At 43.3% G+C, this 20630-nt stretch overlaps 1 protein-coding gene across 1 annotated transcript; it reads left to right on the forward strand.

The window, feature by feature from the left end:
- Positions 1–195: 195 nt before the first annotated feature.
- Positions 196–19325, forward strand: LOC308465902 (acyl-CoA dehydrogenase family member 11-like). Its single transcript, XM_080986287.1, has 15 exons — positions 196–637; positions 1768–2000; positions 2530–2629; positions 3689–3806; positions 4713–4855; positions 5459–5608; positions 6605–6699; positions 7224–7323; positions 8120–8260; positions 8769–8861; positions 9090–9254; positions 16093–16200; positions 16842–17013; positions 18263–18329; positions 19047–19325. Exons 1-15 carry the CDS (start codon positions 347–349, stop codon positions 19171–19173), a joined length of 2103 nt encoding a protein of 700 aa, XP_080842413.1. The 5' UTR covers positions 196–346; the 3' UTR covers positions 19174–19325.
- Positions 19326–20630: the final 1305 nt, after the last annotated feature.

A 20630-nucleotide genomic window follows, 5' to 3' on the forward strand; every position in this document is an offset into this window, starting at 1 on the left:
CTCCTTTCGGCGTTGCTCGCCGGCCTCATCCTGCCGGCTACTAGCGCAAGGGAAAGATCCATTTTTCTTTTTTTTCTTTTTTTTATGCAAACCCCAGCCATGCCTCTGGGGCAATTGACCTCCTGGCCCGCAGAGGAGCTGTCTCTTTCTAAACTTGTTTATGCACGCAGGATCGCCCCCCTTTCGGCTTCCGCCTTTACTGAACTTTTAATCGTGTTGTTGGAAGGGGGAGGTGGCTCAAGGCGAAACAAACGCGCCCGCTAGGTTCTTTCTTTGGCCGCTTTTGGTTTGCTTTTTGGCTTTCGATTTGTTTGTTTGTTTGTTTCTTTATTTTGGCAAGTTGGCCATGTGGATGCATTGCAAGCCGAAGCTGTCAAACTGCGAAGTTTCGTTGCAAAGCTTAGGGCAAGCAGGGAATCAAAAGTGCAAAGCTTGGGGCAAGAGGCCAATCGCGTTTTCCAAAGGCTGGAATCAGCAAGCGGAGCCCATGGATCAAAAATGCTCCTCACAACATCCAAGGGAGCTTTTTGCCAGGAAAGAAATCAGGGTCTTTTGTCAAGAACAGCCTAGGATTGGAAATCCATACCTGGAAGATGCTTTTCTTCAGGATTACTTGAAATCACAGCTACCAACTGAGGTCTGTATTTTATATATCATATTCTATACATAGACACACAGATATATGTTTAATGCATGTGCATGCACACACAAAATGTTCTGTGACATCTAGAGACTCCTAGAATTGTAAAATTAGAAGGGACTCCAAGGGTAATCTCATCCAACCCCCTACAATGCAAGAATCTCAGCTCGTTTGCACAGACAATTTACATGGATTTGACTGTTTCCTCTGATTTTTAAAAAAGCAAAACTGAAACTCTTAGGGCAGCACCCCATTCATCCAAATGTAGCAGCCTACACTGAATTCCAAAGCTGTCCTTGAATACCCTCCAATATTTCACAAATGGAAATAGAGGCAGCTTAGTAAAATTCCTATTCCTATACCAAGGACCACTGCACAAGCCACCACTATCTTTTGCACTTTGCTAAAGGTTCTGTTCTCTCAGCTGTGTTAATTGACCTTACATAGGAAGGTACCTTCCACTGAATCAAACCAATTGGCCTATCCAGCTCAGTATTGTCTATATTTGACTGGCAACAGCTCTCCAGGGGTTTGGACAGGGAACCTTTCCCAGCCCTACCTGGAGCCACCATTGGGGATTGAACTAGGGACCTTTTGTCTGCAAAGCAGATGCTCTTCCCCTGAGTTACAACAAAGTATTTTGCCCTCCACCGATTTAAAAGTCAGATGGGTGTTTGCTCTTTGCTTAAAAGTTATGCAAGAAGCCAGCAGTTTGCCCTGTTCCCAAGCTGCTGTCCACAGTTAAAAATAAACCTCGCTAGTTGAAGAAGGTGAAAAGTGAACTATGTATGGGTCATTATGTATGTGCAGTTATTAAGTAGTAATTTTTTTAAGTGCAAGACAGTCTCCCAAGCCATGTTTTGGAGGAAAGTCCAAAAGTACAGGCAGTGGGGTTGATTCTTTATAACATAAGCACATTTCAAATAACAGCAGTACATAATACTCAGTTTAAAAGGATCAGTATAAGAGACAGGTGAGGTCAAACAGGGAACCCAATACTTTGTTTTTATGTTCTGCTTGCTGTGATGTTTTGGTTTGTTTTTATTTTATTTTATTTTTTATTTATACATACATACATACATACCGGTACATACTTGTCCATCTGCCCACATTCTTTTACTTTGCAGGTGTTTGCTGACGTATGTTTGGACCTTGAACAGTTTGGGGCTCGAGTGAAGGATGAAATTGATCTCCTGGGACGCGAGTGTGAGTTAAACCCTCCACAACTTAAGCAGTTTGATGCCTGGGGGCGGCGTGTGGATGAAATTATCACCTGCCCAGCCTGGAAGAGGATGAAGGAGATCTCAGCTGAGGAGGGGCTGATTGCTGAGGCTTATGAGAGGAGATACTCTAACTGGAGGTACAAATTTAGTTGACACCTTCAGACTCAGTTGGCCATACTTCAGGGCAGCGAACATGTCCATATACTTCCAGTGCCATTCAAAATGAAATGTCGCTACAGTGGGGATAGTGACACTTTTCTAGATGAAAGCACTCCCACAGTAGAACTCCCACAGCATGTAATGATTGGCCACCGATTTTGATGGCTTTAAAAGTCAGCAAGGCAAATTCATGTAAGGCTACTATCAATGGCTAGTAGCTATGATGGCTATGTTCTGCCTCCACTGTTGAAGGCAGTAAGCCTCTGAACCCCATTTGCTGGGAATTGGAAGTGGGAAGACTGCTGTTGTACTCATGTTCTGCTTGTGAGCTTCTCACTGAGGCATCCAGTTGTCCACTATGAGAACAGAGTGCCGACCTGATAGGCCTTTAGCCAAGCTCTTCTTGTGTTCTTGTGTAGCTATAATCCAGCTGAGATCTCTCTATAGCAAATATATTTTTCCCTTGGCATTTCTAAATTCAGCAAGGCTTTGTTTCTCCTTCCACAGCCGCGTTCATCAGATTGCCAAACTGTATCTTTTCGCACCTTCTTCTGGTCTTTTTTCATGTCCTCTGGCCATGACTGATGGAGCAGCAAAAGTAATAGAGGTGAGATCACAAGTCAGTGCTCAGCAGGTAGATCACTATATTGCATTGCTCTGAATTAGACTAAGATGGAGGTTCATTTCTGGAATGCTGCTACCAAAGTAAAACGCCCTCCCCATAAGTTCCCCTTACCAAAAAACAAAACCCCTATGCACAACACTATTATTTACAAACCTTGGAAAGCTGCTAGACTAATACTGAGCTAGGCTAATGGTCTGACTCTATATAAGACATATTCCTCAGTTCCCCAAGGCCTTCCCTAATAAGGCCAGATTGGGAGTTAGCAAAACTGGTGCATATGTGGCATCCTGGCTCTGCTTAGATCCAAAATGATGCATATCATTCAGCTCTGCTGAAAAACCTTTTGGTCATTATCTCAGAGGCAGATCTTTGGCAGCACAACTGGTTCCACCACACTGGGCTCTGAGCCTACAGGGCACCATAGTGAACAGAGCAGAATGGAAGGCAAGAGGCTGGGGGGTGGGGCTCCAAATTTTGGCCTTGCACAGGGCGCCACTGATATTTAAAAGACCAAAGTCTAACCCTGACTATCTGGAGTTTTTAGTGTAAGACCTCTGTGGGAAAGTTCCCTTGCCTGACTTTGCAGCTCACCAGCCCTAGCCAGACTGTCATGGACTGGTTGGATGCAGAGGAGTGGTGGGAGGCACCAGCAAGGGAACCACCAGGCAAAGAAGGCTCAGAGCCAGGGCATTTGTGGTAGGACAATGATGCAGGGTCAGAGGAAAGTGTTGAAAGCTGAATAAGCAACAGGGTTTAGTGAGCAGGAAGAGGCTGTGGCGGAAGGCAGCCGAGCCTCAGAGGTGTCAGAGCAATGGGGCCAGGAGACAGAAATGAGGCAGGCTGCTGAAGAATTCAGGGAGTCTCCCCCTCCGGCTGAGACCAGCTCTCCTCCCACCTGGTCTCCCAAAGCATGCAGAGGAAAAAAGAGGGAGGAGCAATAAATGACAGGACAAAGGAGCTTTGGGCTGCTGTGGAAGGAACCAGGAGAGGAAATCCTGTTTGTTTTTCTTTCTCCCGTCTGTTTCCTGCAACTCCCAACAGTCCTTGGGTATCCCCAAACCCCTCAAAGAAGTTTTTATCCACTTGACATCACGTGACCCTGCCAAATTCTGGACTTCTGGCCAGTGGATGACTGAACGCAGAGGGGGCTCTGATGTTGGTAAGTGTGCCCCAAAGTGGGAAGTCTGACACAGAGTGCAATACAAAATGCCTTAAGAAATGAGTAGTGGTGCAGTTAGATAATGTTATACCATCAGCCTAATGGTTTGTTGAGGCATGGGGAGAGGTCAATTTGATGGCCTTGTGTATAACGTCTGTTGTGAAATGCACAATTAACATTTCTCCCAACACCTCTTCCATTCCATGCTTTTAACTGCTTCCACATTTCTAATTGAAAAGAAAAACGAACAAATGAAAAACAGTTTACCAACCTGGTAATAAGAAAGATAATACGCTTAAGCATGTGCAGTCTCACAGTTTAAAAATTCAATTAACTCACAGCACCACCATGACTATATGAATAAAATAGGATAGTTTCTAATGCTTTCTCATGTGATTCTGTTAAACTTGAACTTAGATCTATCCGCAGGCTTCTGGGGAAACACAGCCAGATGGGCAGGGTATAAATAATTATTATTATTATGTCACATAGGCCAGGCCCATAGTAATCACCATGGCAACATTGCTGGTGGGAAGGTAATATATAACCAATCCGATGGATTGCAAACATTGTAGCAGCTTAAGTTTTCCTATTGCTTAAGTTTCACCTTAGGAACATAGGAAGCTGCCTTATACAGAGTCAGTATTATCTACACAGACTGGCAGCTTTCGTCCAGGGTTTGGGGCAGGGGTCTTTGCCAGCGCTACCTAGAAATGCTGGGGTTTGATCCTGGGAACTTCTGCATATGAAGCAGGTGCCATGACCTTTTCCCAAAGTTACTGAGGTGCCAGCTTCTTTTTTCGCTACACTGCTGAATGATAATGTTGCTTTTTCTTCAGCTTGAAGCCAGTGCTGGTTATTTGTGAAGATCAGCAGCAGCTAAGACTGGGTGTTCTTTTCTTGCAGCTAGTGGCACAGAGACAGTAGCCCTGGAACTCCCTGATGGCAGCTACAGTCTCCATGGCTTGAAATGGTTTACTTCGGCCACCGATTCAGATATAACTTTGACACTGGCAAGGAGCATGACTGCTGATGGACAAATACAGCAGGTCAGATTCCTAACTGGGGAAAGTGAAGGACCAGCTCACAAGCAGTAATCAGTAATGTGGAAGTGGGGTGAGAAACAGGGTCCTTCACTGGCCATTTTGACAGGCATTGGGGCCACTTACCTGCCACTCACCTGCCATCACATGATCCATTGGGCCTTGCTGTGTTAATCAGCTGATCAGCGCTTATAGCAAGACCCCCTTTGGGCAGGAATCAGCTGCACTAAGAAGCTCTGAGAACTCTGTAGCACAGCCAATCCCTCCAGAGCCTGTATCATCACCAAACAGCTGATCAGCACTGACAGCAAACCTTGTTTGCCAAGAAACTATACAGCGTAGTACACTTTAAGGATCCTGATTGTTCCCTTACAGCCATGTCTTTACCTGCCACATTCTCATTTCACGTACGATGTCAGGTGAGGATCAGGTGGGCTTGGTTTGCAGAAAACAGCTTCACAGGCCAAAGAGAACCCTTGCCTGGCCTAATTTGGTTCACAGACTGGAGGTTTCCCATTGCTGCACTAATGTATTGCACAATGTATTCATTCTAGCTCCATTCTCCTTGTTACCAGTCAGTGTTTCTCACCTTTGCATTCTCGGCCGCAGGGCTCCAAAGGTCTATCTCTGTTCTACCTGAAGATGCGCAATGAGGAAGGGAAGCTGAATGGGATTGAGATACAACGGCTGAAAGACAAGCTGGGCACAAGGCAACTGCCGACCGCAGAGCTCCTCCTAAATGGAGCAAAGTCACTCAAGGTGAGCAAAAAGAAAAAGGTGTGGAGGAAAACTTCCTCCAAAGCTCAGTTTCTACTTCCCTGGTATGAGACAAATGAAAGCAAGGTGCTCTGGAGCAGGGCAGCTCTCTGTGGATTTTGCCCATGCATGGAGCTGCCATGTAGGTGCAGAAGCAGACATCTAACAGCCAAAGCAGCATGGATGAGAATTTCCGCCTCCTTAGGAAAACCAAGTTACTAGGAAAAAGAAACAGCATCAAACTGTTAAACAATGCCTTCTGGAGTACTATGGTACTCAGAGGAAGACTAAGAGCAGGCCAATGCACTCTGTGGCCTCTACCTTACAATCTCCTCACAGCTAGGGAACCTCAGACCTGGAGGCCAAATGCGGTGCTCCAGGTCTCTCTATCTGGGCGTTAAAACTCCTCAGGCCACGCACCCTACTGGCCCTACTTTATACCCCAAGGGATTTTTTTTCTGGCCAAGGTGGAATGTGTCCTTGAACTCCAATAATAGCCTTTGTCTGGATGGAGAATAAAGAGGTGTGTGTGTTGAAAGTAGATTATTGTCCATGATCACTTTTGCCTTTGGTCCCATCCAGCACTGGCATCCTTGAAAATTCATTCCTTGGCCTTCATGCCCTTTCTGCTTCTGTTATGCAGATCCTTACCAAAGAATTGCATCAATCGTTTGCTAGCATGTTTCAGGTTTGTTTTGCTTACTGAGCTGCCTCCTCACCCCATTCCTTGTGTTTATACCCTATGAGCTGCTCTTCCCTTCCTAATGGCTAGATATATATCTATGCAACTGTGCTGTGTGTACGTATTTCTTGACTGAAGAATTTGTGCAGAGTTCCCACTGTTCTGCTTAGGAGTTACGGGCAGGCGGAAAAGGTATTATAGGCTTTTATGCCCCAGGGAGAACATGAGAGAAAGCAAATAGATTCCCTTTTTACTAAATTGCAATCCAGACCATGCTAATTAACCTTATTCTGGCTTTTTCTGCTTCATGCTTCCAGATCTCTGCAGAGGGCCGGGGTGTGGCTTCCATTGTAAACATGATGACCATCACTAGGATCCACAATGTCATTTGTGCAGTTGCGTACATGAGAAGGTAATTCATGTCCTCTTCCCTAAGACCTACTGGGCCCTTGGGCTTAATTATGGCTCTTTGAATCATGCTGCTGTCTGAATAAGCATTAAAGTAAGATGAAGTTGGCTGTGAAAATGCTGTTAAGAAACTCCCAGTTTCCAAACTGTGGTAGTAAACTACAGTTCCCAGGATTTCTTTGGGAGAATCGTGTACTTGCAGTGTATGGTGCAGATGGTAACATCCATGTTACTATCTCTCAAATAAAACCACTGCTTGTGAGCTACAATTAGCTACCTCAATCAGAAGTCTACACAGAGGAAGAATGAGGAACCTGAGACACTCCAGATGTTGTTAGGCTACAGCTCCCATCATTTCTGACCATTGGCCATGCTGGCTGGGGCTGGTGCAAGTTGTAGTCCAGCAACATCTGGAAGGCCACAGGTTAGTCACTCCTCTCAACAGCTGTGGCCTTTGCGACCTTGGGGTATATCTTCTCACATGTGACCTTTGCATTTAATTAGCTAAAAATTGCCTTCCATCTCCAGAGTGATCACCCTGGCAAGGGATTATGCCACCAAGAGGGAAGCCTTTGGGAAACCCCTGAAGGCTCACCCTTTGCACATGCAGACTTTGGCTCGAATGGAGGTGAGCATTCAGAGGTGCTGGTTTTGTTTGACCTTGACCCTTGAGGTCTTCCCCTGCCACCTATGAAGCACATGAGACTCCCCTCCACATTCACGTTCCTCTTGGTCGTGAGGTGAAGGTGGTTTTTTCTTTCTCCCTTGAAAAGCCCATAGAGCCGAAGGAGGAAGTTGGAAGAGTGAGGTTCTTTCTCACAGCCTCTTTCAGCTCCATGTGCTTTTCAGACCTCAGATAAATTCTGTTGGATCCAGGGCTCCCTTAGAGAAGCAAAATGCCTGTAGTTTTTCTCTGTCTCAAGGTGGGGTGGGAGCTTACCAGTGGAACTGCAAAAAGAAGTGACCAGAGGTGGTGGCACTGGCTCTCCAGGATTTCAGGCAGGGAACATGGATATATCAGGCACTGAACCAGGATTTAAGGCAGCCCTACCTGGATATGTCTGGCATCAGACTTGGGACCTAATGCATGCTAGGCAAATGCTCTACCACTAAGCTAAAATCCTTAAGACATAGGAAGCTGCCTTAAACTGAGTAAGACATCATTTTCCATTTAGTTCATTATTGTCTACATTAACTGGCACTGGCTTTCCAGTGTTTCAGGCAGGGAACACTTCCAGCCCTACCTGGATATTCCAGGGATTGATCCTGGGACTTTCTGTATGCCAACCAGGTGTTCTGCCACTCAGCTACTGCCCTTGCACATTATGAAATCCTTGTTTCTGCAGCCAAGTGATACTTGTTGTAAGAACATTGTGCGCTCCTCCACCCTGCCCCAATGATCCCACGCTGTCTTGCTCCTGCAGGTGCAAGCTCGAGGAGCATTCCTGCTGATGATGGAGATAGGGAAATTGCTTGGACTGGAAGAAACCAAGAAGGACACTGAACAAGACCAGCACATGCTTAGGCTGCTGACGTCTCTTGCCAAACTTTACACTGGGAAACAAGTAGTGTTTCAAGGCCTAGAATTTGGTTTCATGGTTTAGTTACATATTGGGCTCGGAAACAAAAAGGGAGGATTCACAGGGGAGCCAGATGCTAATTGTGGGGGAGAAGAGGAAAGGAAAGAACAAAACTTGGTAATTGTTTAATGGCCATGTGGTTTTGAAATAGTAACACCCTGCCAAGGTAAGCATATTGAAGTAATTGAACTATTATAAACATATAGGAATTATAGCTACTCAGATGTTTTCCTGGATGGGCTTCTGCCCTAGGGTGGTCCCTTAGCCTTGATCCTCTTTTCAACAAGCCTTTCCCATCCCCAGATTCTAGACAGTGCAAAGTGGGATAGTACAAATGTGCCACATTTCACCTCCCCACACCCCAGTCTGCTGACAGGTCTGTAATGCGCTTTAGGTGTATATGAAGTTGTCAGAGATGGGCGGAGACCAGGGGCAGATCTCTGGGTGTTCAAGGTTAATGGGAATGTGCACATACCACATGTCTTTGTTGCAGGCTGTTGCGGTTACCTCAGAAGGTCTGGAGTGTTTTGGAGGGCAGGGCTACATGGAAGATACAGGCCTGGCAGGAATTTTACGGGATGCCCAGGTATTAAGCCACACACCCACACCCTGCAAAAAAGGCATTTTTCTTAGCTTCTCCTTCTTTCAGCAGCCTATATCCTATAGCAGTGCTGTTGAGGTAGAGCAGGGGACAAAAACTGGCTTCAGAATCCTGGTGGTGGCTCCATTATTTGGAGTCTCCAGGAGCTTAGACATTGCTTGTCACAGTGGTCTAAGCTCACAATAGAATTAGTTATTTTCACTCTTCTTTCAGGTAAAAGTTCTGCAGTTCAAAAATGTACTCTCTGCATCTGTTTCTCCAGGATTAAGAATGCACCAGCTGTTGATACAGAATGTCTTAGAAAGAGCAGCTTCAAACTGTGTCCCTACAGCTTGTAACTGGATTTACGTGCCAAATACCAGGGACTTCAATTTAACGGCAGGTGTTAATCATGAGTTAGATACAATCCCTTAGTGCCAATGTTATTTCTTCAAAGATGAATATTTATAGTAAGCCGATAGAAGTCTCCTGAGATGCCCCAACACTCTGTCTGCTGTAACAAATGAACACAGCTGGCAGATTGTGAAAGATGGACCAATTCTCAGCTACAAAGAGCACTATCAAGGAATAGTTATGCAAACACAAACAGTCTATATTTGGGAGGGGCATTCAAAAATATTAGTTGAAGGGCAGTGCCCACCCTGTCCTAGATCAAGCAACACCCCCAAAATATTTGTTTACAAATTAGATATAGGCCAGGTTAAGATCAGACCACATGATACACTGCAGACACATGAAATGAAGTCCTGACAATCCCTTCTCTATTGCAAAGCACATCCGGGAGACTGCATTTCATCAGAGAAGGGCTGGGGGCACGTGTCACCATTCCGCTCTCACTTGTTAACAGCGGTCTTCTGTTCTTTTTTGGTGGCCGGGTGCGAGTGTGCACTGGGAGGGGGCCGGACATGCAGGGCCCAGAAAACCCACCATGCCAGGCTTTCCCTCACCGCCAACACTGCTAAGTGTACGTACATGGGGCATGGAGGGTTCACGGAGCCTGCGTTCTAGTTCATCCCTGCCCACCAGAATAAAGCGGGGCTACGCCCCTGCCCACCCATGCAGGCAGAAGCCTGGCTGACCGACATGGCCCTTGGCTGGCAAATCCCCAACCCACCCTGACGCTGGCCAGGCAGACATTCAGCAAGGGGGCTGGGGACACAGTGGTCAAGCCAGGCCAGGCTCCAGGGCTGAGAGACCCCCAGCAGCAGGCAGGTGGGACAGGAATCTCTGTGTGGCTCACACCCCCTAAAAATCACGCGCCTGCTGCTCTCCCCCCCAGCCCATGCTATTCCCCTGCTTGTTAATATAGTCTGGATAGGAACATCACAGATGGTAGAAAGCAGCTGTCGGGAAAGAGCTCAGCATCCTCTGCTACCCATTTTCGAACTCAAAACCGTGCTGACCGTGCTGTATTTTGTGACCAGAAAGGGCAATTTGTTTTTCAGCTTTCTACGTTTATTTTCTTCAGTCTTTGCCGTCTTGGTGCCCTCCAGTTGTTTTGGACTACAATTCTTAGCAGTCCCAGCCAGCACAGCCATAGAATGCTAGAGCTGGTGACGACGACGCGGCCACGGGAAGGAGCGCGAGGCTGCCCTCCGGGGGGGTCTCGAACAACACGGTGTTCTAGAGGGGTCACGAAGGCTCCGTGAACCCCAAAACCTCAGGAGGATTATTCTGGGGGACAGAGTACCCTGCGACGCTGCTTGTGCTCGCCTGTGTTGTTGGCGTTTTACAGGGCTGGAGCTGCAGCATGAAGGGGAAGCAACAGACTCCGTGTTGTGAAGCCTCAGGCTCCGCGTGAAAAGCGGTGAACCTCCGACAACAGCAAAAAAGCTGGGAAATAGCCAAAGTAAATAAGCTGATAACAGACAGAAAGCTTAATTAAAGAACCCAGCGGAAAAAGAATTGTGTGGGGTGAAGGAGAAGGAATCCACTACTGGCGGTAAGAGTAAAAGGGAGTATGGCGGAAGACTGCGAGAGAGAGAAAGCATGAAAAGCTGCCGCTAAGTGGGCGTAGAGGAGAGACTTCAGATACAAAGTATAAAATACAAGGAATCTGAGGCAAAGTAACATTGAAAATACTTTAATGGACTAGAGATTAGAGAGAAGTGAAAGGAATTTGTCTGTTTTATCTGGTCGGAGAGTGTTGTGCCAGCGACCGGCTTGAGATATATCGGTGGGTTTTTTACACCCAATTCTATGCCTGGTGTATTTGAGTGGAAATTGATTTAAGTATTACTTAAACAACGATTTCTACTCCTCTCATCCTCCACGTTTGAACAAAGGGGAGAGTCTGGTACATATTTAGCCCAGTTAAACGACTGAAAATCAGACTGATAATAGGAGGAGGGGAGACGTGGAAAGGCAGTGTTCTTCCGACGAGGTTTGGGAGAAAAAGTGAATGGCTTGGAGAAAATAAACTAAAGCAAAGTAAAAACTTACTGGGTTTTCGCACCGCCATTTTCCTCCCAGTCTCCACCCGTTTTAAAGAGACATACTCCAATATTTAAGTAGGAGAAGGCTGGACTATTAATGCAGCAGAAAAAGATTGAGAACTCTTTGGCAAGAAAAGAAATTCAATAAGACAATTTGCCAGGACCCTCTGAAAAGTACTGAAACAGAATTATAGTAAAAGGTTATATATTGAAGGAAACCCAATTATTGTATTTAAAGAGATCCCTTCGAGATTTTTTCGAAGGAGGGATGTGTATAAAAAATTAACTAACCAACTGAAGAAAAATGGGATCCTATATAGATGGGAGTTTCCGGAAGGAATTTCATTCTACTTTAAGGATAAAAGATTCAAACTGTCCAGCCCTTCAGAACTTGAAAAATTTGCAAGAAGATACGAGAAGGAACTTGGAAGGGTTGCGGGGTGGGGGGAGGGAGGGGGGCGGGGGGAGTGAAGAGGAAGAGAGAGAGATAAACCTAACAGAAGCGAGGGAAGAGGAAGAGAAAGAAGACAAAGAACAGCAGCTCTAAGCCAGATTTGATAATTTACTAATTGTACATAATAGATGGCTTTAAAAATACTGTCTTGGAACGTGAACGGACTTAACAATAAAAATAAAAGGAACCAGATTACACATATTTTATTAAAAAAGAACCTTGACATAATCTGTCTACAAGAGACTCATGTAATAAGAAAACATAAGAGAATTCTGAATAATAAGAAACTAGGGTTGGATTTTGTGGCATCGGATAAGATCAAGAAAAGAGGTGTGGTACTATATATAAAGGAAAAATTCGACCCAAAAATACTGTATAAAGACGAGCAAGGGAGAATGATAGTAGTACAGATTGTATTCCAAGGAATAAAAATAATTGTCGCCGGAATATACGCACCTAACGATAAAAAATCAGCTTTCTTCTCAGAATTAGGTAATAAGTTATTAGAATGGATCGATCAAAAAATGATATTGATGGGCGATTTTAACGGAGTGGTGTCACCAAATTTGGATAGGTCAACAAAAAAGCAAGAGACAAAGGAAGGCAAGCTACCTCGAACGTTTTTTGATTTGGTTGATAATATGGGACTAATTGACGCCTGGAGATTTAAAAACCCCACTATAAAACAATATACCTTTTTCTCAAACCCAAATCAGAGTTGGGGGAGAATAGATAATATTTGGATCTCGAAGGAGTTGACACAGAACTTAGCTAAATCTGAAATACTCCCACAAACTATATCTGACCATAATCCGGTATTTATGGAGATAAAGGGTAAAGATACTAGAGTATTTAGATGGAGAATGAATGAAGGTATATTTAATAATCAAAAGATAGTAAGTGAGGCGAAAGAAACAATCGAAGAATACTTCAAGTGGAATTTACACAAAGAAACAGCTACAGAAACGGTCTGGGATGCAGGAAAAGCCGTCATGAGGGGCTTCCTAATTCAGAAAAACAGCCATTTAAGAAAAGAAAAAGAGAGAAAAAAAGAAGAGATTCTAACACAGCTTATGGAGAATGAAAGACAACTAGCTATTAAACCAGGTGACGAGACAATAAAGCAAAACTTAAAAATATTACAAGCCCAATTTTCTATGATAGTTAACCAGGAAATTGAGTGGAAAATTAAAATGATGAAACAAAAGAACTTTGAATCAGCTAATAAAATAGGAAAATTCTTGGCGTGGCAAATAAGAGAAAGGAAAAAACAAAATACGATCTGCAAGATAAGGGATGGAGAAAGGATAGTGGAAGAGCCAAAAGAAATAAAAAGGATATTTCAGACGTATTATAAGGAATTGTATAAAAGAGGAAAGGAAATAGATTATGAAATAGACCGATACCTGGAAGATCACCATTTACAACAGATTGCCATAGAAGAGAAAGAGTTATTAGACCAGAGGATTACAGAAGATGAGATAAGGAAGGCAATAAAAAAGATGAAAATTGGGAAAGCGCTGGGGCCGGATGGCCTACCAGCCAAGTACTATAAAACATTAAGTGAGCAATTATGCCCAATTCTATGTGAAGTGATGAATAATATTTTAAAAGAGGGAAGGATTCCGAATACCTGGAAGGAAGCATATATTACTTTAATACCTAAAAAAGATGTGGATGCCTTAGAGGTGAAGAACTATAGGCCGATTTCGTTATTAAATAACGATTATAAACTGTTTGCGGATATAATGGCAGAAAGACTAAAAAGGGTATTAAAAAATAGAATTCATAAAGATCAAACAGGCTTCCTACCAGGAAGACAACTAAAGGATAACGTAAGAAATGTGATAGATATTATTGAATACCTGGAAACTAGAATAGATAAACAGGCGGCCTTGATATTTATCGATGCGGAGAAGGCATTCGATAATGTCTCTTGGCGCTTTCTGATGGAAAATTTGAAAAGGATGGGGATGGGAGAAAGATTCAGAAAAGGTATAGAGGCTATCTATCATGAGCAAAAGGCAAAACTTATAATAAATAATACTACATCAGAATTCTTTGATATTTCTAAAGGGACGAGGCAAGGCGGCCCTCTGTCCCCCCTATTATTTATCTTAGTATTGGAAGTACTTACTAAGAGGCTGAGGGATACAGCAGAAGTTAAAGGAGTCAGGGTAGGAACTAAGGAACACAAAATTAAAGCTTTTGCGGATGACATTGCTCTAACATTAGAAGATCCAAAGCACAGTGTAAAAGAAGCCCTACAAAAAATTGAAGAGTTTGGTGCTGTGGCAGGCTTTAAGGTCAATAAGAATAAGACTAAAATACTGACTAAAAATGTATCTAAAGAAGATATAGTAGATCTAGAACAAAAAACCGGAATTATGACGGCAAAGAAGGTGAAGTACCTTGGAGTCTGGATTACGGCTAAGAACATTAATCTATATAAGGATAACTATGAGGTCACCTGGAAGAACATTAAGAAAGACTTAGAAATCTGGGAGAGAATGAGACTATCTTTTTTGGGGAGGATAGCGGTTATTAAAATGAACGTTTTGCCTAGAATGTTATTTTTATTTCAAAACATCCCGGTACTTAAAGGTTTAAAGCAATGTAAAGAATGGCAAAGAGCCTTGGCGAGATATATCTGGCAGGGAAAAGACCGCGAATAAAAATGAAAATACTGGTAGATAAAAAAGAAAGAGGGGGCTTCTCCCTTCCGGACTTATGTTTATACTATGAGGCGGCATGTTTATCGTGGTTGAAAGACTGGATAACGCTAGAAAACAGAGACATCTTGGATCTTGAAGGCTTTGATAACAGGTACGGGTGGCACTCGTACCTGTGGTACGAAAAGGTGAAAGTACATAGAGGCTATTTAAACCATATTTTTAGAGGGCCAATATTCCAAGTATGGGAAAGAAATAAAAACCTATTGGAAAGGAAGACACCCTGGTGGATCTCACCAACAGAGGTGTTAACGGTCAAAAAAGTTAATATGGAAGGGAAGAATCCTACCTATGAAGAACTGACTAGGAAAACGAATCAAGGTATAAAACTTAGACCATATGAAGAGATTAAAAACTCATTTACTGGGTGGCTGCAATACCACCAGGTAAATGACCTGTTAAAAGAAGATAAAAAGAAAATAGGATTCGAAGATAAAAAATCTAAATTCAATGTGGAAGTTGTTGAAGGAAAGAACAAAATACTGTCTAGAATATATGATATTTTATTGGAGTGGTATACAAAAGACGAGGAGGTGAAGGAGGTTATGACTAAGTGGGCAATAGACATCGGCTATAACATTGATTTTGAGAGATGGCTAGAATTATGGAATATTAACATGAAGTTTACGGCATGTATGGCATTAAGGGAAAATATGTGGAAAATGATATTTAGGTGGTACCTCACACCAGTGAAACTGGCTAAGATCTATAGGTTAAAGAACAAAAGACGTTGGAAATGTGGAGAAGTAGATGGTGACTTCTACCATATGTGGTGGTTATGCAGCAAAGTGAAAGGCTTTTGGGAATCGATTTATAACGAGCTTAAAATTTTTTTTAAATACACGTTTCCCCAAAAACCCGAAGCCTTTCTGCTAGGAATGACAGGTAAAGAAATTAAAAAAGAAGATAAGGTACTATTTTTATATGCCACAACAGCCGCAAGAATCATGTTAGCACAAAATTGGAAAACGGACGCCATACCTAATATAAATGATTGGCAGATCAAAGCTCGCTAGAATAACAGGAAGAATAAGAGATCAAGATGAACAGAAATTTCATGACAATTGGATTAAATATTGGATATATATTGGGATCAAACTTTAAATGACACTGGCAGGATTGGAATAACTCTAACAGTAAAAGGTTATTATGCAAAAGAGATAAAATACGTGAATATAAAGTCTATTTGATACTTACCAAAGGAGTGGAAGGAAGTTCAAGGCTTGGCAGAGCCTAAAATTAATGTATTTATGATTTATGGAATGAATATATTATGTGTAATTTAAGTATTGGACTTTGTATAAGTTCATATGTATATATGTATAATACCAATAAAAATTTATCAGCAAAAAAAAATAAAAAAAATGCTAGAGCTGGTGGGAGTTGTAGTCCAAAACATCTGGAGGGTGACAGATTGGCAGAGATTGATATATTGCAGAGATTTCAGGAGCGATATTTCATCTGGAGTGACATGCAGTTGCTCTTACTCTTCCATCCATTACTAGTCTAACATCTCAACTTTCCCTCAACGTCTTAGATTTTGGCTTCCCTTGTCATTTTGTTTGCTGTCCCACTTTTCTCTGACTCCCTGACAGGTGCTAACTATCTGGGAAGGAACAACCAATATCCTCTCTCTGGATGTTCTGCGCTCCCTAGTCAAGAGCCAAGGAAAAGTGCTGGATGCATTTTTCTCTACTGCCCAGGTGAGCATTCCTCAACAAGGACACATTACTGTTAATGTCACTGCTACAAATGTAATCCTAAACTATACCTTCCAACCTGGTGCCTTCCTAATGGTTTTGACTGCAATTCCCAACAGCCATGGCCAACAGAGTTGTGCTGGCAGGGGCTGATGGTATGTGTGTGTGTGATTTTGTTAAATTTAAATTCTATCCTTCCACCCAAAGGAGCCCAGGGCAGCAAGCAAGCAATAAAACAATCAAACATTTTATTCTATGACAAGGGGGGGGGGCATGACCCTCCAGATGTGGTTGGGAAGCTGCAACATGGGATTTGGAGTCTCCATCAGCTAGCTGACATGAGCACTATTAAGGAATGATAGGTATAGTCTAGCAATAGCTGGAGGACCCTCCCAATTGCACTATGTGATAACACTTACACATGTGATAAAGTGGACTCAAGTTCTTAAAACATTATGTCATACTAACAACTGTAAATCCTTTAAGGTACCCTAAGGCTCTTTCTTGTTCAGATCAACATAGTTGTCTGGGGGAAAATGTAAACTTTTGTTCAGATTTGCTAACAGCTGAAAAGATGGTTTAGATTGGACAGCAGAACTAGCTGTTTCGAGAAACACTGATTACCATGTTTGATTTCCTTGCAGACCAAATTGAAGGTGGCGCTTAGCGTTACTGAACTGGAACTTTCTGTGCAAATAGTTCAAAATTCTCTCCACAAACTCAAACAGTTCACTCAGAAAATAAGCTTAAAGGGGGAAGCCGGGATGCAGCTGTCTGCAAGAGACTTTGCCTATGCTCTGGCACGGATCTATGGAGGTAATGAAAATGCTGTTAAATAATCACTTTGCCAGCTTACTACAGAATGATGTAGAATTCCACTGAAGTAGGCTGAAGCTTATGATCACCGGGCATTTCTGGGTGATCTTCCAACCCAACTCTGCACTGCGAGTCTATGACCAATGATTAAAAAGTGGCATTTTTTTGACTGGATGCACAGCCACGTAGCGAGTGACTCATCTCAGGCAGGTGTAAAATGTCTTAATGTAAAAGATGCAATAAATTTACTTTGGGATAGGGAGAAAAAATCCATAATTGAAAAACAGCTGTTTCTAATACCTTGACAATCAAAAGAGGATTTTTGACAGGCACAAAATGTGTTCTAGTTCCCGATACAAAGGAGAGTCTGGCTCCCTAAGAACATGTCTCGGAATTCTTCAGAAGATGCTGGATGCACAATCTCCTGTCCATGTGAACTGCTGTAGTTTTAAGCAAGCAGGCTGCCAGTGATCAGTGTAATTTCAGAGAAGCCAATGGCCAGGTCACCTTTCCTTGTTGCTCCCAATCACTGCCATTATCTGTTCCACCACCTGTGACTACCTGATCTATTGACTACTGTGCTTCCTCAGGCATACACCCATCTGGAAACGTTATATTCACTACCTTCTAGTTTAAATCCCATTTTTCAGTTTTTGCCTCTGGAATTAAATTTGGCAAAGACAAAACACCCGGCAGGGGTGGGAAAGAGATGGCACTAGATATTTGGACTGTTACTTTAGTGGCATTAGGTGTATACGGGGGTGGGGGGATATTCACAGACTAGTCTGTATGCCACAAAGGCCCACGATGGGCTAGAATGACTCACGTATGACTGGCAGGTCTCTAGCACAGGCACGGGGAACTTTTTTCAGTTAGAGGGTTGCATACCATTCAGGGAAACATTTCAGGGACCACAGACCTGTGATGAGTAATGCCCAAACCCAAAGTGGTGGAGAAATAAATGTAAATTTTACCTTTTGCAATAGAGTAGCTTCTATGCACCCCTGTCCTCCAGCAAGCAGCATTATTAGAGCTCAAGGGAATACTCCAGCCAGCCTAAACATGCAAATAGGATATGACAGAAGGGTGGTGAGGGGTTGGTGTAGGGAGAGTCTTAAGGGCCAGGTTAAGTGGTGCTTGAGGGCCATATTTGACCCCTGAACCTGAGGTTTCCTCTCCCTGCTGTAGCAGAATGTTACTTGGACGATAGCTCAGTAATGTTAACTACCTATATATTTGCTTTACATAGGAGTTCTCCTGCTGGAATATGCTGCCAGGCCGAATGCATCAGCCACAGACATCTATACTGCTCAGAGGTATTAAATAAGCTTAGTCCATCCTCCAAAGCAATTTCTGAGATGGCACAGACATATTCATATTTTTAACTGCTTAAGAAAGGGGGGCAGTCCTGGAATGCTGAAAGTCAGTGCAGCTGTCAAGGCTGAAAAGAAGCAGTTTAGATCAGACAGCCTCTCATACGGCTCTAGAGAGCCAGGCTGTATGCATGTAGGGAAGCGAGAAAGGGACATAGTGAGAGGACAGAGCTGTGTGATATTGGTGGGAGGCGGTCAACTCTCACATAAGCATTTCAGAGTGGTCAGTCAAATCTATCCAGTAGGCTGCCCTGTACTATTTGATTTTCTAAAGGGACCACACGTGCCTTGTGATAATTAGGCTCCAGAACATAGGTGGCACAGGGGATGGTCTCAAATCTCTTCACTAAATATAAATATTAAATGTTGATGCTTATGCCGAAGAGATAATATTTAGTTTCCCACATACATCAGGGCAGTTTCCTGCAAACCTTTAGCCAGTTGGAAAATCTATGGCCCGCCATAAATTGTTGAACTAGGACTCCCATCAGCCATGCTGACTGAGGCTGATGGGAGATGTAGCTCAGCAACACCTGGAGGGCCAAGGGTTCACCACCTCTGCTTAATGCAGTAGGAGAATAATTGTTGGGTTTAAAGTTTAAAACCAGATTTCCAGTTTAAATCAGTTGTACACAAAGGGCTTTGCTGCAACTCTTACAGATGGTGTCACCAAGACATGTGCCCTGTGGACAGTGAAGACAAAGCTGAGTCTTATAGCACTGGAGCAGCTTCTCTGGATACTTCCTTGGTTTATGACAAACACCCAGTTCTGAAAGGAAGACTGTAAGAAGGAAGGCAGAAGAGATGCCATGCACTATCCTGGAATAAAGAAGTTAGTGGGGACAGAGACAGTTCTGATAGAATTAAAAATGGTATTGCTTACCCTGAAGTAAGCTGGCAAAGACTGCAGTAAATAAAAGTAGAAAGTTGAGAAACAAACAGCCTTTGTCACAAAACACTGCATTCAAGTGTGTGCATTCAACTCTTTTCAATTAATAATTTTTAACAGCCATGAGAATATGCAAAGGAGTGTATGAGCCCAAGTCTGGATGCAATCCATGGCTGCAAGTCACAGGTGAACAGATCCCCAAGTTACTCTTTGTGCCTCTACCTTAATGACATACAGGTATGTTATGACCACTCAGCATTATCAACTTCTAGCTCGTTATGGAATACAAACCAAACCTGACCTGTAAGGACAGTGGCATTGTGTCAAAAGGTTTGGAATGTGGCTCCTCCATTGGACACTTGCTTAGCTCCCAGTTACATTTCATGTACACTTGTCAACAAACACAAAGATATTAACAGGGCTAAATGATATAGGTTACAAAGCAGTGTGTGTGTGTGTGTGTGCGCACGCGTGTGTGCGCGTGCGCACCCCAACTAATAAGTTCTGAAGGCTGTGTCTTTGCCCATATAACTGCTGCAAACCAGAGACCCCATTTAAACCCTAGGAACCTTTCCAATTTGCAAGCACTTAGGCTGCAACCCGAAAAGCTGTAGGTGGTTTCAGAAGAAAATCCATGGAATTAATTCAATGGGAAGCCACTTTATCCAGCCATATGGGTGTAGCTGCTCCTAATGAACCACGAATCGAGGGAGTGGCAGCTCAAAGTAGCCTCACCACACAGACCAAAGACTACAGGCCAAAAGTTCATATCAAGTCTCACCCACTTGCAAAATGGTTTGCACAGGCACGTCTTTCCAGAGAGTGTGATGGAGCTCTCAGAGGGGATGACAGAGAAGGCTATAAACATAGAGATTCTTGCCAAAACAGATCAGCTAAAAGAAAAGTGCTAGGAAGAGCTCTAGTTTTATTGTGGAATACTTAGCTGGGTTGCTTAAAGGGAGTAAGGAGAAAGAAATTTGTAGCAGATTTATATGGTAAACTGGGATATTTATATGGTAAGCTGGGAGCGCAGGAAAAGTCATTTAATGCTGTAGATCAGCGGTTCTCAACCTGTGTGTCCCCAGATGTTGGACTACAACTCCCATCATCCCTGAGCTCTAGCCTTGCTAGCTAGGGGTGATGGGAGTTGTAGTTCAACAACATCTGGGGACCCACAGGTTGAGAAAGGCTGCTGTAGATCTTACCTACTGCCTGCCACTGAGATAGTGAACACACCTCAAGCAGAATACCCAATTGGTGATGCAGTGTTCTCTTCTTGTGTGAGTAATGAGGGATGTAGCTGTGTAGTACACCAGTGTCTCTCATAGCTCGTTCATTTGGTACAACACAGTGTG

Source organism: Podarcis pityusensis (assembly GCF_964106645.2).
Source record: "Podarcis pityusensis genome assembly, chromosome: 16".
Lineage (NCBI taxonomy): Eukaryota > Metazoa > Chordata > Lepidosauria > Squamata > Lacertidae > Podarcis > Podarcis pityusensis.